Genomic DNA, 16569 nt, shown 5'->3' on the forward strand with positions numbered 1-16569 from the left:
TGAACCACGAAATTAAAGAAATAAAATGTTTAACGAACAAAAAAATCCTGTGGTCTTATATGCAGACTTTGACAAAACCAAGAAATCAAATATTCCCGAAAATTGACGGATTGGTTTCAAATAGTTCAATGGTAAATACTAAATCTATATCAGATCTAGAACATGTTAATCTGAAATGCAAATAATCATGATTTTTACAAGAACAACACTCTAAGTACAGTTTTTCCATGGCTTATTAACAAGGTATGGCAATCTTTAGAAAAAACATATCATCTGATCCTAGCCGGCCATTGTTAAAAGCTTGACGTTTTTGTTAAATAGTCTCAGCACATAGGAGAATAGCAAACACTAACGTTCAAGTCAATCGTTGGGCTGGGCCAGGGATATAATATCAAACATTAATCGATATGCTACATGGAAACAACGGAGGTGGCTCCATCACGATTGAATCTTTAAAAAACACTCTTAGATTCAATAGGGATAAGATAAATAAATGATCAAAGTGTATGATGAAATCGTTCCTTATATTAATGAAACGATCGATGAAATATTAAATATGAAAATCTAATCAAGTATCCAAACCTATTTAAACCTTAACAAGTGTTATACTAGTAATGGACATTCATGAAATTTATCTAAAGGATCACGTTTTGATGAATTTTAAACAGACCCAAATTGTAATACTTTTCATTACTAGTATTCTAAACTTTTTGACAGGTGTTTGTATAAGGAATATAACATAACTTCTTTTGTGCTGAATATTGAATATAAATTCACCTTAAGGTATTATTGGCTGAAAATATGATAGAATTTTGATAAATTTGCTAATCAACCGTGTATTTGAACTTTTACATTTTTAGATCCTTTGAAAACCAAGGAGTCATCTAACCCAATAGAAATCGGACTTTCTTTATATCCTGATGAATCCAAAAAGTATTACGAACAACTTCAAAACATTGAACCATCGGAAAGTGGAAAAGTTGTCCTCAGACAAATGAGAAAGAAAAAGAAAAAGAAACCTAGCACCTCACGTAAACCTGATACAGATGACTCAGATACAAGCTTTTTGGGAAGCGAAAGCAATTTTTCTACAATAAGTTCCTCAACTGACAGTGGTTTTGATACCGATCGATTAACGAATTTGACACAAGATATTTCAGAAGACATGGTTATTAATTCAGATTATAGTGAAGGCTCTATGTCATCTGCTGATGAGAAAACGCTCAAAGTCCTACAAGAAAGTTCAAAAGTTCAGGCAAGTTCAACTGATTTGTCAGAGCCAGAGGAAACCGGTGAATATGAAGACTTGAATTTTTATCAAAGATCTAAAAAAGGTTTAGATTTCGAATTGAAAGATGATTTAAATCTTATAAAATTTGGTCTTGACCTGTCACCTAGTTGCGTAAATGATCTCTCTTCGCATATGAAAAGACACATAAAAGAATATTATGAAGATTTGATACTTGACAATAATAAGTTACAAATTCTCTGTAGGAATGAGCCCTCTAAGTACAAGCGAGGAATAATCGAAATTGAGGCATCACATATGGCAAAATGCACAGTATCAGATAAGGCAGATACAGATGTAATTGAAATATCGGGCCGTTCCAAATGTGGAAAAGCATACACAGAAGACGAGGTCGTAATTGAAATTTTAGGTCGAGAAATTAGCAGCTCTAACACTCTACGAATGGAAAAGAAAAAGCAGGTAGGAAAAACATATGGCAAAGTAGTTGGTCTGTTAAAACGAACTCGATGCAGGAACATGGATTACCCTGTATTTATTTGTGAAATTGATGAACATGAAATGGATAAGGCAAAGCCTATTTGTAAAACAATGCCCAAATTGCATTTAGTTCGTAATGAAAAAGAATTAAAACCGTATACAGTTGATATTTATAAATACAAAAAGCGAAAGCGAATATTAGAATTTCAGGAATCTCTGACAATAAACAAGCATTTGATAAAAGCTTACTTGTTCTATGTTGTCTGCCTGTCATGGGAAAAACTACAGTACCCAATGGGTGCAATTTTCAAAGTCCATCATTCGACACAAAATTACATTAAAAGTATGCGAATACTAGATTTGCAATATAAAATACCCTCTGAATACGAAGAAAATACTATGGAATCCACCGATAATTTACTACAGATGACCAAAGAAGAGAGTTTGAGTACAAAGTTATCCAATCGGCGTGATTTGACTGGTTTGAATATCTTTACAATAGATCCAGAGAAATCAAAGGTTTTTGATGATGCAATACATATAAGAGAAGTCCCTGGTGATTGCACTAAAGGATTACGCAATACAGAACATTACGAAGTAGGGGTACACATTACAGATGTTGCATCTATTGTAAAGCTTAATTCTGATATGGATAATGAGGCATTACAGAGAGGCACAACGTATTTCCCAGGTCAGTTTTTACTTCCGCATCATATGTTGCCAGAGCCAATATCTGAGGATATATGTTGTCTTTTGCCGGAGCAGGAGAGGCCAACTTTAACTGTATTTTTATATTTCAATATAAATAAGGAAATCTTATTTGACAAAACAAAGTTATGTAAGTCAACCATAACATCACGTGCTAAGTTGAGTTATAGAGAGGTTCAGAATATGATTGATAATCCCGAATATGAACATGTTCTAAAGACGGAAATAAAACAACTGTATGAAATTTCAAAAACAATTAGAAAAAAGAGGCTTGGAAATGCAGCTTTATCTGTTCCTGTTGAACTTAATCTTCCCGGAGAAGGAGATTCTGATGCATTTGATGCATACTATCTAATAGAGGAATTTATGATTCTTACAAATTACATGGTTGGCATTCTTATCAAACGTAATTTCCCAGATTGTGTTCCACTGAGATGCCAAGATTCTCCATCGTTTCAAAAAGTGAACGATTGGCTAACATTATATCCAAACATTTCAGATATCATATTACAACTGCAAGGTCGTTCTCTAGCTCAAGATAGACGCCTTTCAATGGCAAATATCGGAGAAACAGTACGAAATGATATTCTTCCAATACAAAGTTGGGTTTGGAATTCATTTGTATATTCAGTTAGGGATGAAAACTTTACAGCAGCAAGAGTTCTTCTAGGGAGCGATGAACTACATCCTATGCATGCACTTGCATTACATGACTGGGAAACAATTCAGGAAACTGCTGTTTACCGATGCTCTGGTACAAGCATTACAACAGAACGCCATTACTCACTTAATATAACCCCGTATGTGCATTTTACTGCACCAATTAGGCGGTATATTGATATTGTTGCTCAAAGACTTTTCCATGCAGCAATTGATAAAGAAAAATCCCCCTACAGCAGTGAACAAATTAAAAACATGTGCGTATATGTGAACAATGTGTCTAGAAATGCACAAATATATAGAAATAAATGCCAAGAGCTTGTATTTGCAAGTATAGTTGTCAAAGAACCGTTCATGACTCATGGATTTGTAGATGATTTTACAGAAGATGAAATTAGATTAATCATTCCTGGTCTAAAATTTGTGCAAAGTCAACATAAATCTATATCAATATCCCACCTTCATGTTTGCGCTCCACCACAGACAATTCCAGATACTGACATCGTCAGGCGGACAGTTGAAAAAAATCGCTTAGTCTTAAAATGGAAAAAGCGTATTTATTCCATAAAACAAATGGCACCAAAGGGTAGAAATCCTAAAAGCGGTTATGTAAGAAGTACTGATGAGTATCAGAAAATCCACCCTCATCAAAATGCAAATTTTCATAAAGTAACAACTTGGGTTCACTATTTGAAACTACTTACTTCTGGAGCAAATTCATCACAGCTGAAGAGAGAATTAAGTTTGGATAGGTTACGTGCCGGATTTCGAGACAGATATTTACCAAGTGCCTTTAATACAGAGTTGGATATTAATTCTGAACTTCAAAATCCGAATACACGTGAGAATGGAAACGATCACGTGATGTTTCCTGAGCAATTTTCCCTCTTCAGTTTTTCGTTTAGTCATGGACAAAGTTTAGCAGTTCAAATGTCAGCAGTCATGCGCAATGGGTTATTGATACCAGTAGTTGATCTCCTAAGTTTGACACATGGTATTAAATGCTGTCTTAAACATATGCGAGACCCAGTAAGTTGTTTTGAGTCTTATTCAACAGTCAAATCAAAAGATAACTATGCGACATCACAAGAGTACAAAGATACTTGGATTCCAATCATTTTAATGGAGTCGGCCTTTTCAGTTGTCAGAGAAAGTGGAATATTGATAAATGATGTAAATATCAGATTTCAGCAGAGAAATGGATTTTTCACGTTAAGAACGGAATTTTGTTTTGAACGATGCTTAGATATAAAACTTATCACAACATCGTTTCTTGATGATCATAAAAAGATATACGAGAGAGAAAGTGATATCAAAACTGGAGTGTCAGACTATTTATGTATACGTTGCCCAATAAATTATAGCGAAGGAGATAGGTTTTTAGGACAGAAACTTCACTGTCGTCATTATTTCTGGCTTGGTCATGCAAAAATCACAAGAGTGATAAAGATTGCTAAAGATACACCTGATGAACGAATAAAAGTTTTTTTTGAACTTGCAAATGAGGATATTGTTCCCGAGGCGATACGATATAAAGATATTGGAGTCAAGTGTAGCATTGAAATATTACAAAGGATAGAATCAAACAAGTAAGATAATTCAAAAACCGGCGGTTTGTTTATAATGAATTCATGTTATGTTAAACGCCATAAGCCAATAAGACGCATGATATTTATAAAGTGATATTTTCAGTTTCTAGTTAATGCAATCTATAGAACATTTGAATTTAAAAAGAAATGAATATTTGTTAATAGATATAATTTTAATCTTTACTAAGCAAATTCGTAACGCATGCGGTTATAAAGTTAACCATGCATTTGTTTTTTTCTTATATATTTTGTTTAATCTCTTATCATCTAATTTGTTTTAGGAGAGTTGAAGCTTCTCTTCTCTATCTGAACCGCGCAGACATAACTCTTCCAAAGTCAATAGCTTTGAATAAACAGCCTCCAGATATTGGTAATATATTTTAACGTTTTATTGTATATGCATTATAAAAACAAATATTCACATTGTACCCTTTTGGAAGACCAATCTCTGTTGGCTGATTGCATATAATTTGGTCGATGTTTTTTTTATCATTTTAATATGTACCTATGTAGTGTCTTTTTGTTTATCATATAGTAGTTCATTTGAATATCATCAGTGATTCAATAGTCATTTCAATAGAATACGAAAGATACAAAATAGAAAACGAAATATCAATACCATTACAAAAAACAAAAAACGACCAACAAAATACAAATCACAGAAAAACTAATCTGAGTAACACGAGCCCAACTCCAAATCGACTTTGTTTTCAGATACTTAGAAACGTTATGCAGATCTTAAACTTTATATGCCAAACGTCGTGTCGCTCATTGAAGAACAAACTCAATAATAATTCTCATTCACTAGTGCCTGTTCAAGGCAAAGACGACGGGATTGTGATTAAGACAGTTGGAACAAATTGTGGTCTTTCACATTTAACACGACTATTTGTAAATAAATTTCATTGTCTCCAAAACAGATTACCATGCAGCAGGTTTTTTTTTATATCATCACATGAAAAGCTTTATGAACGTTAGCGTCATTATGTTGTTGGTTCAAATGAAATCATTTTGGTTGTAATTTTGATAATTAATTCTTATTATTCATGAATTCAGATGAAAAATATGCAAATTTGGTGAAGTGTGACATTGAAATCGGACTTCCAGAAAATAACAAAATGCAGACAAAGGCTATCAGAATTGCTCTTCGATCAAGCTTCTCTCTGATTCATGGACCACCAGGTTTGACAAGTCATGAGAACATAATTATATTAAATTATTTTACAAAGCAATCGTTTTAAATAGATATTAAAGGTAACAGGCTAATAATTGTATATGCTAGACACGCGATGCGACTACATAAGGCTCATCATTGACGTTCAGATCAAAACAGTTAGAAAGCAAAACAAGTATAAAGTTAAAGAGCATTGAGGACTCAAATTTCAAAATAAATTGTCAAATACAACTCAGGTGATCAATGCCAGGGATAAGAAAATCCTTAATATTTTGAATAATTCATACTTTGCAAAACGTTTATTTATAAAAATTACCCTATAAATGATATTCTGTAGTGCTGATTACTAAGCTGATGATACTCTCCAGGAGACAAAACTTCCAGTAGCAGTGGCATCGACCATAATAGATACATTAAGATACATCTCACTTATCACTTTGTTGTGCACTTTTCCTTTGATCTTTGTTTGGTGATAATTTTTATATCATGCTATTCGTTTGAAAGGGAAAATTATCGCTTAATACTAAGGAGCCACGTGGCATTGCTAATGAAATTGACATGAAATTGACAAAATAGGTGAAATAGAAATAAACTGATTATCATTGTTCATCTCAACTCGATTGTTTTGTTTTTTTTGCTTTCAACGTGACCGGCTCAAGTGAGAAAATCAATTTTGATGAGATAACCAACGATAATCTATACACATCGATTTACATGGAAACTTATATAATGTCGTTTGAGAACAAAACTTTACTACAAAAGAAAAGGTTTTGGAATTGGATAACGTATGCATACACTAAGAATAAGTTAAACTTCACTTTCGATTGATAATGGTCTAGTTTTGTGTTTTTCTATGATGAATCAAATATATTTGGTGATTTCAGAGAGAAAACTTTCACACTGTGAATGAATACACGGAGATCTGAATGAACTGTAATTCTATCTGTTTACTGATATGTTAATTTTTAAACAATTAAAAAAGAATGAATCAATGTTTTCAAATGAGAAACATATTGACTCAGACATCTTTGAATTTATTTTTTATAGACATACATTTAACTTAGAATGTTTGTACGATTAACCATTTGATGTATATTACAGGTACTGGGAAAACAAATACTGGTATAAAGCTCATACATCTGTTTCACAAAATCAACCAGTTACGTCTTAAAGATGTCATGGAATCTTGTTATAAAATCATATATTGTGGTCCATCTAATAAGTCAGTTGACCTAGTTGCAAGTAAGTTTAATTAAAGCCAATATATATTAACATGTGATCTAATTGTTTTAACTATAATGTCTTTTTTTTTTGTTCACAAATTGTTGTAAATGTAATAAAACTTTATTCGACTATCATACGAGTGAGAGGTTTGACTCGCTAAAACAGGTTTTATTCAACATTTTCAGCTTGAGAAAATATTTGTACCAAATCAGGAATGACAGCTGTTTTCAATTCGTTTGAGATATTTAAGCTTTTGATTTTGTCATATGTCTTAGGACTTTCCGTGTTGAATTTCCATCTGGGTTTTGAGTTCAGTATTTGTTATTTATCTCAATTCTTATCTCTGAAGCACATATATTATATTCCATTTTTCTTAAAAGTGAATATTTTTGATGTTCTAAAATATAATAGGCATATCCATAAAATGATGTACAAAAACCAGCCGAGTATTATATTTGCTCTTATCATTTTTTTTACAGGGCGCCTTATGAAACACTCTATTAAAGGCGGTCCTAGTATTGTACGTTTCTACGGAACCTCTATAGAACAGTTAGTCTATGAAGTTCCAGGAAAAGGCGTGTTCGATAACAAAGGGTCTGATTATAAACCAGATGAAGCTATGAATAATATTTCACTACATTATCTTATCCGAACTACAGGACAATATGCAAGAGAAATATCAGCTTATGAAGAAAACTTTAAGAGAAAGGCTAGCAGCATTACTCTTACTAAAGTTAAAGAGTATAAGAAACTTTTGAGTACAGCAACCGAAGAAGAGCTTAGTAAACATGACGTCATTTTCTGTACAACATCAATGGTAACAAGTCCTCGACTTATAAAAGCAACAAGGAATAATGTTTCGCAGCTTATAGTTGACGAATGTGGAATGTGTACTGAACCGGAATGTATGGCCACAATAATAGCATCAAAACCAGAACAAGTCGTATTGATAGGAGACCACAAACAACTTCGACCAATTGTAATGTGTAAACAAGCAGCTGATCTAGGACTTGAAAGGTCCCTGTTCGAACGATACTCAAAAACGGCAAGATTTGTTCAGTTAAATATGCAATACAGAATGGTAAGATTATATTTAAATTGCAATGCAAGAGAAAAAAACATTCTTTGTGTTTTCTCTTTTTATAGAGATCTGTTTTATGTAGCGACTTTGGGTTGATACTGGCCTCTTTCATTGATTTTTAATGCATATCAAATAGAATTTGTAAAAAGGACAGAAACAGATTTGCCTGCATTATTCTTTTACTTATACACACTAATTGGAAGTGAAGAAATACAATTTACAACATAATAGAATCTTTGATTGTCTAGAAGTGAACATTATAGGTTTATATTCCAACATAAACGCATATTATTATGTAGTTAATATCATAATCTTGGTACCTTTTAACACCACTGGGTCTTCAATGCTCTTCAATTTTGTACTTGATTGGCTTTACAACAATGTTTATCTGAGCGTCAATGGTGAGTTTTATGTCGTATTAAATAATAATCCTGGTACCTTTTTATAACTGATAATACCTCTCAATCGAAATTACATTAAGTGTTAAGATTTCAATGACAAAGGATTGTTCAACAAGGAACTATTAGCAGATACTTTGAAAATAATATTATAATAGGATTTCCTTATTTTACAGCATGACAGTATTTGTAATTTTCCGTCTGGAGAGTTTTATGAAGGATCATTGCAAACAGCTGAATCGCCGTCATATGTAGAAAATCCACGACTTTCTATATGGCTGAATGATCAAGGACTTCACAGGAAAGAAAGACACATTTTTAGCCATGTTGAAGGCACTGAGGAATATATATTAGTTAGCACTGAGTCAGAAAACGAACATTCGTGTAGCAATAAAATTGAAGTTGATCAAGTGGTTAGTTTAGTGTAATATATATTTTATTAATTTATTGCTAAATAAGAATATCTTGTCTAATTATTTATTTGTGTATCTATTGTCGAGAAAAGAAAATGTTTGTATCTTTACCTTCTTTTTTTTAAGATATGCAAAAAACATTTATGTGGGTGATAGTTAAAGTTAGTGTGTTCGGATAATTCATTGTATTGGTGTGAAAATAAAATCAAAACCATAGAGTGATTTTTTTCAAAATCATACAAAGATGAAACCCGTATTGGAAACAATTTTAACGAACTAAATTGTTTATTAGTTTTGAAAAAAAATCGCTGTTATTGTTGTTTTGTGGGTGTGCAACATTACATTTATACAAACCTTCTACATTTTGTAAATAAAAGAACTTGTTTCTTTGCTATGATACTGTACGATGGTGTGAATTTGTTTCAATATTTGATATAGATTATTTTTTGGATCCAAACATTAAATATCATATTCTATTGTTACAAAATGTATTCAGGAAATATCCATTAGGATAATGTGTATTCATGTCCAATTATTGAAATATGATGTTCATAGAGTATTTTTTTTTTTTTTTTAAATATCACGAACTTTACCTAATCACGATTAAAACCATAGAATAGTGGTCTTTGCTACACTATTCTATTGTTTTTTGTTTTTTTTTTCAATTTCAGATCAAGATCTTCAAGCACTTATGTTACAATGAGAAAATTTTTAACAGAGGAGAAAAGTCGTGTACATTGAATATCATGTCCCAGTATAATGCACAGTGTCAGGAAATCAAACAAGCATTGGCGAGAGAAAAACTAGATCACAGTGAAATTCACACTGTGGTGTCAAGCCAAGGTGAATATTTTATATTAAAGGCCTAAATCTTTTATCGTTATATACTTAATACATTGCATATAGTGCCAGCAATTGTCTCTGATGTTATACATATGACTTATATTAAACAATTGATATTAAAATGAAATTTTATTTTACAGTGGACAACATAAAGTATAAGTTGTCTTATACTATATCGGATAATATTCTTCTTCTATATGCTGCTATTATTTCTATTATGATAACGTTATCATTAACATTAGTGCCACTAATTCCTAACTTCAAAATTTGGTAAACATGGTTAGTTTATTGTCAATATAATTTTGTATTAAATTCTCGGTTAATTTTATGTAAGTCTAAAGTGTTAATCGTATCTTTGTTCTAAGTATAAACTTTAAACTGAAGTTTACTTACAATCTTACTTACAAATCATTTACGACTTTACATATAAATATATTTGCCATATATAAAGGAATCGAACTTTGCAGTTTATGTTTCGTAACCTTCAAATTCTGTAGTCTGTCTACGATAAAACATAAACACAACTGATGCCAAAAAGGTATCTTAAATATATACGAAAATTTATTGTTTTCTCATATTACAATCGTTGGAAGCCAGATTTGCCACATCGTATGTTGTATTTCAATAAACAATGTTTTTTTATTGACAATACATTACGTTTTACAACGGCTCAAGTTCAGGGTACACTATTGTGTGGAAATTACGCAATCTATGGAATAAAATATACCTAATAAATTTCATATACTTAAAAAGACAAATCAATGAGAAAACATAAGAAAGATGAAAAAACTTTTGAAAGGATACACTACTTGAAAACGATTTTTGTTATTTCTAAGAATTACCATAAACATCCATATATCCATGAATGAAACGTGTCGCAGTTAATGAGCCATGAGTTTGGTTTGGTTTTTCTCATCTGAATAAACGTTAAACATTGCATGTTGATACATTTGCAAACAAATTGTATTATTAAATATTATTTGTTTTAGACCTTTTCTGGGAAATATATGTTACCAGAAAGGCAAATGGAAAAATTATTTATGGTAACATTTTGGATTTTTTCCAACTGTTTCAGCTACTTTGTTGTCGTTACAAAAGAAGACTTGCATTGACGATAAACAATCCTTTTATGACATGAGCATGAAGTTTACATAAAAAAACATATACATTTTACCTGAATTTATCCAATATTTCTGAGTAAGTTGTAATATCAAATGCTTATGTAATTCAGGAGGAGAATGGGACTATGTCATATTCAGTCTTGTGAGATCATTACCTGATTACAGAATAGAACCTCATCCCACTAAAGGATGGTGTAAAGAAAACCTCGGCTTTATCACAGATCACAACCAGATAAATGTAGCGCTCACAAGAGCAAGGAAAGGATTATTTATCATAGGTAATTATTGTTTATTTTAAAATATAGAAACTACCTTATAAGCATATATTAAAAAATATGTAATAAATATTAAATTTTATAATTTTTAATGTATTATGCAAAGAATGTTTAGTAGATATCTCATAAACTGATTGGTGATCTTATGATTATGTATATTTTAAAAGGATAATAGATTTTGGTAAAAAAAGAGAATATCTTATACATATATAATTATCGTCTTATAATTTTTTTTATCAAAATATCTTTAAAGAAAAACTAGGACAAAATGATGCCCCCGCACTTCACTCTGAAGTAACTGTATTATAACAAAGTCAATGTAGGAATTTCTTTGAGATATTATTGTGAATTGGAGTCACAACTGAATTGATGCCCCGAAGTTGACAGCTTTACCTATTATGTCTGTTTTGTTCACGCATCGTTATAAATATAATGGAATATGATGCGACTGTCATACAAGTGAGAGGTTCAGCGCTATAAAACCAGGTTCAGTCCACCATTTTCTACATGTGAAAATGCCTGTACGAAGCCAGGAATATGACAGTTGTTGCCCATTCGCTGATGTGTTTTAGCATTTGATTTTGCCATTTGATTAGGGACTTTCCGTTTTGAATTTCCTCGAAGTTCAGTATTATTATTTTACTTTTTGCAAAGTGTTATTTAAAACAATATCTATAGCATTTAGCTGCTTATACCCCAAAAATGACAAAGTTCAATCATCTCCCAAAAGAGCAAATATAAATAAAAATAAAAACCCTGACCACATGCACACCTTAAATATATGTTGAGTTGGAAGGACAAAAAGAGAAAAAAAGATATTACATATTAGAATAGGAGAAATAGTCATATTTTTATATTTGTGTATCAGTAGAAAAATAATATGGAGGGTTTTAACTAGTTTGTTAGTGCTCATCCTCCCCTAAGCTTGGCAAATGATGTAAAAACCACACTTCAGAACAAATTATCATGGGACAGAGCTGTAACAGTACAAAATGAGAAACAAAAAAAATCAGTTGAAAAAGGCCTACCTCATCAGATGGATACTCATAAAAGAGGACATGAAACAAAAACACATGGACATGGCAGGGTACTTCACTATCACACAACAAAATGACACTTAATACAAAATCCTGGAAAGGAACCAAAAATTGTGTAAGACAATATCCGTATTTTCATGTAAGTACCAAAGAACATCTTACAGGAATGGTAATACCCTCGGTGTCTTACAGTCTGCGACAAGGAAAATCGGCCTAGTATTTGTTCCTGAATAAAGGTATCAATTTCTCCATATGTGCGTTCCGACGACTGGATAAATATTTAGTCCGTGATGCTAAAGACAAATATCGTTTATTGCTCTGTATAGTTTGTTCTGAGGTGTGGTGCCTTTGTACCATTGACCCAGCTTAGGGGAGGATTGGCGCTAACAACTATTTTGTGAATTCTAAACATGTATTGTTGTAATTGTTTTAAATGAAGACTTAAAATCAGTATGCATAAAAAGGAAACATATTTCTGTTTCTGAAATGAACACGATTTCATTTTCACAGGAAACAAGCATCTGTTGACGTGTGATCAGGTATGGAAAAACCTAATTACTGAATATGAATCTAAAGGTTGCGTTATCGATGGAGCCAACTTTCCCAAAGAAGTCTTGTCTGCCAATAAAAAGAAGAAAGCTAGTAAGAAAAAGCCTTGAGGTGGACAAGGAATCATTGCCAAACAATTTACTTCAACCATTTTAAAAAAATTTCATCTACCCTTAGAGTGCAGTTTATATCCAACTGAAAAGGTGTATGAATGAAACATTAATGGATACACATTTTGATTAACAGAACTCCTAATCCATTGGGAGAGTTTACATTTATGAATTCGAGAATTTTAATCTTAAATTGTTACATTTTCTTTATATAAAATACAAATTAGAATTTATTTTTAATCATTCCAGGAGTTCACGTCCTTGTTTTTCTGTATACTAGAAAATAAGTTTTCTAGTTTTGATTATACTTATGGTTAGATACGAGCATAAGATAAATTAGCATAATAGAATATTGTCACAAAATGTTGGAAAAAAATTACGTTCTTGTAAATTGTTAAAAGATATTTTTGAAACATAGATGTATTTGAGGAGGAATATTTCAATACGATACAGAAGTGCATTTGCGAATAGAAACGGGTCGCTATAAAAAACGTAAATGAAAGAGTTTGCTTTGTGTGCAATGATAAAATTGAAGATGAGAAACAAGTTTGTTAGACTGTCCTTTATTTGCAAATTTGAGTAAAAGGTTATTTTATGAAGTTAAAAGAAATAATGGTGATTTTGATATTTTATCTGATGATGATAAGTTTATTTATCTTTTTAAAAGTACTGATTGTTATGATGTGGTTGCCAAGACCTGCTTTAATATTTTGAGAAGAAGAAATATTTTTGTATATACTTGATTGATAGTTATGTTCTTACAGACCTGTAATATTTTATAGACATGATTTATGTATGGTTTTACATAACGGAATATATGGTTTTAATTTCTATTGATTTCTATAGTCTCTCTTAAGAATGGCACTTGTATCTTAATTTATAAAATTACTGTTTTATTCAATGTATATATCATGATGATTGTATTATATATATTACAAGTGGCGAGACTCTAATAAAATATTGAATCCTTTATCTGCAAATGGTAAGGGAACAATTACAACAAAAGCGGATGTGTGCTCTGTGTGCTTCATTAAAAATAGTTCGATTATAGTTTGATATATTCTTAATAATAAAAAATAAATGTTTAGTTGAATTGTACGAGATATATTACTTGTAGAATAATTGATCAATATATAGACTTATACCTTTTCTTTTCCTTAAAATTGTATCACAAATGACAAATTGCAAGAATGCATGGCTTGAATTAGAATCAACATAATTTTCATTTCATAATATTCCTTTTCTTATCTTAATTTTATATTAATTGATGTTTATCACATAGAGGAATTGTATATATATTTGGTTTTGATTTTTCATTAAATAAAGGGTTCATTTGAAGTATTGTTATAAATTCACGATTTTCATGTTATGCAAAGTATTCATTTTTTTTCGGGGTTCTGGTTTATCCGTACAATTAGTTTATTGACATCCTAGTATTTAAATCATTTCTTAATCGTTTTGTTTTGTTTTGTTTAACTATGTTATTAGGTCATTTTTTTTTCCTTTTGTATCTTTTGTATTCGACAGAAAACAATAAGAGTATGTCTTGTTATCCAGTTTTAAAATGCATTATCAAAATATATGTTTCACGATTCTATTTCCTTTATGTTTGCTCATTCTACACCAATTCAGACTACTCTACAGAAATCATTTTCATTATAAGTTTTAAAATCCATTTCTATTATATAATTTTTAATACATATCAACTGTGTCCGTTTGTACATGAAAGTATTATTTGTACTTTTATATATTTAAAAATATTTATTTTTAAACCTTTTTAAGAGTACAATTTATTTATTATTAGTTTTCATAATTGGAATAATTCTGTATCCAATGTATACAATTAAAAAAAAATATATGAATACTATAATTTATATGTATTTATTTGAATCGTTGAAATAAAACGTTTCTGACTGACTGTGCAAAGTTTCTTTTATCTTTAATGAATTAATTGATTTTAAATGTAATGTTTTTTTTTAAACTTCCGTCCACAAAAAGTATTTTGTCTAGTCTCTTGTTATTGACCTCCCAAGCAACCAAAACTTACAAAAACAGGGACGTTCTCATAATACAGCGTAATGTATTAATTGGTTCATTAGAATGGATGAATGAATGTTCAGTATACATTGTATGTTTGAAAGACCTTTTAGAACATTTGTCCCGTCGCCAATGTCCTTTAATTTACGTACTTTCCTCATTATCCTATGCTGGTTTCTTTTAAGATATCTACCTAATCAAGTAATGTAACATATCTTTTTTTGTTATAAAACGTCACAAAGGCTTTTAAATATATACCAATGATACCTTAACTTTGCTCATAAGTTAGTGCATTGATTTTGACAACTTCCTTCCTAAACTTTTGTGTTCATAAATTAAAAAAAGTAATAAAAATACTCAAAAAATCAAAACGAAAAGTCCGTATTCAAATGGCTTAATCAAAAGCTCAAATATATCAAACGAATCAAAAACAACAAAAAACGTTTCTGTACAAAAATAAATTCATATTTTTTTAATTCAAACTTTTAAGATTCAGTTGGACATTTCTTTTATGTCTCTTTTTCGTCATTTAACTCCTCGCGTTTACATCCTTAATAAGTTATCAAAGGTAGTTATCGGTTAACTTTCAAATGTATGGGTTTGACTGTCCCTGATCAAAATACAACCTAAAAAGCTCTCCGGACGCATACCATTTACAAACGGTGACTTAAGTTTTTGGATATTTATTTAAATATATGTCATCAGGACAATTTAATTATTAGCAATTGGTAATTTTAAACCTCGACTACGATGGTTTCGTTTTCAAAGCTCTTTTTGCCTCACCGAAATACAAATTTCGAATGGCAACAGTTGTAATCGTTTTTTTTTTTTTTTAATTTTGTTTTATCTGATATTACTATGTTCTTTGATATACAAGTAGGTATCATAGAAAATATGTTAAAATATATTGTAGAGAGAGTTCTTTTGTTGTGTATTGATTGTTCATGACATGTTATAGTTAAATGTAGTAAGACCTTCAATTGGAAAAAAAGATATGAAAATTTGATGTACATAGATGCATTAAACTAGTTATTCTAATAAAAAGTGTTAACGTTCACTGTTATTGACACTTTTTTTTGTATATTTATAAATATTATATTAGACTGAATAAAAACATATTATTTGGATTTTTATTAAGTATTCTGCCACAATTCCGACGTAAATGCAATGTTCACGAACTAAAAAACTAAAAGACAAATATAACCTCTTTGGAGACAAACTGGATCGTGTATTGAACTAGCGCTTACGACATAAAGACATTTCCTGGAGTATTATCTAAACGATTTGGAGAGAAGTTGTGGTAAAAACTGGATCCCTGTGTCGATGGACACACCTACGACGTCGATAGAGACAATTTAGTTCTTTTGATACGGCATGATAAAATGCAAACCAATTCATACGACAGCATCAGAGAACTGATTTATGCTAAAAATATGAAATAAAATTTCACATCCAGCGACAATTAGTGAATAACAGGCATATAAAGAATGTGGCGGGATTAGAAATTGTTGAGCGCATAATCTCCTCCCTGACCTTGGACAATGGTCCTTTTTTAAGGAACGTTGCTTTATGTATTTTCCTTGTTGTTCGGTATTTTACTTTTATAAACTGTAAAAATCAGTTT

The 16569-nt window shown here is 30.9% G+C and overlaps 1 protein-coding gene across 1 annotated transcript in view; it reads left to right on the forward strand.

Moving 5' to 3' along the window:
- Positions 1-16072, forward strand: part of LOC143048383 (3'-5' exoribonuclease HELZ2-like) — a 35535-nt gene extending 19463 nt beyond the window's left edge. The window contains exons 13-21 of the mRNA XM_076222049.1: positions 861-4683; positions 4965-5053; positions 5740-5865; positions 6959-7099; positions 7561-8162; positions 8737-8973; positions 9645-9816; positions 11048-11215; positions 12760-16072. Of these exons, the coding sequence (XP_076078164.1) occupies positions 861-4683; positions 4965-5053; positions 5740-5865; positions 6959-7099; positions 7561-8162; positions 8737-8973; positions 9645-9816; positions 11048-11215; positions 12760-12908 (5507 nt within the window). The 3' untranslated portion in view covers positions 12909-16072. The remainder of the gene's footprint in view (positions 1-860; positions 4684-4964; positions 5054-5739; positions 5866-6958; positions 7100-7560; positions 8163-8736; positions 8974-9644; positions 9817-11047; positions 11216-12759) is intronic.
- Positions 16073-16569: the final 497 nt, after the last annotated feature.

The sequence above is a fragment of the Mytilus galloprovincialis genome, chromosome 10 (genome assembly GCF_965363235.1).
Source record: "Mytilus galloprovincialis chromosome 10, xbMytGall1.hap1.1, whole genome shotgun sequence".
In the NCBI taxonomy this organism is placed as follows: domain Eukaryota; kingdom Metazoa; phylum Mollusca; class Bivalvia; order Mytilida; family Mytilidae; genus Mytilus; species Mytilus galloprovincialis.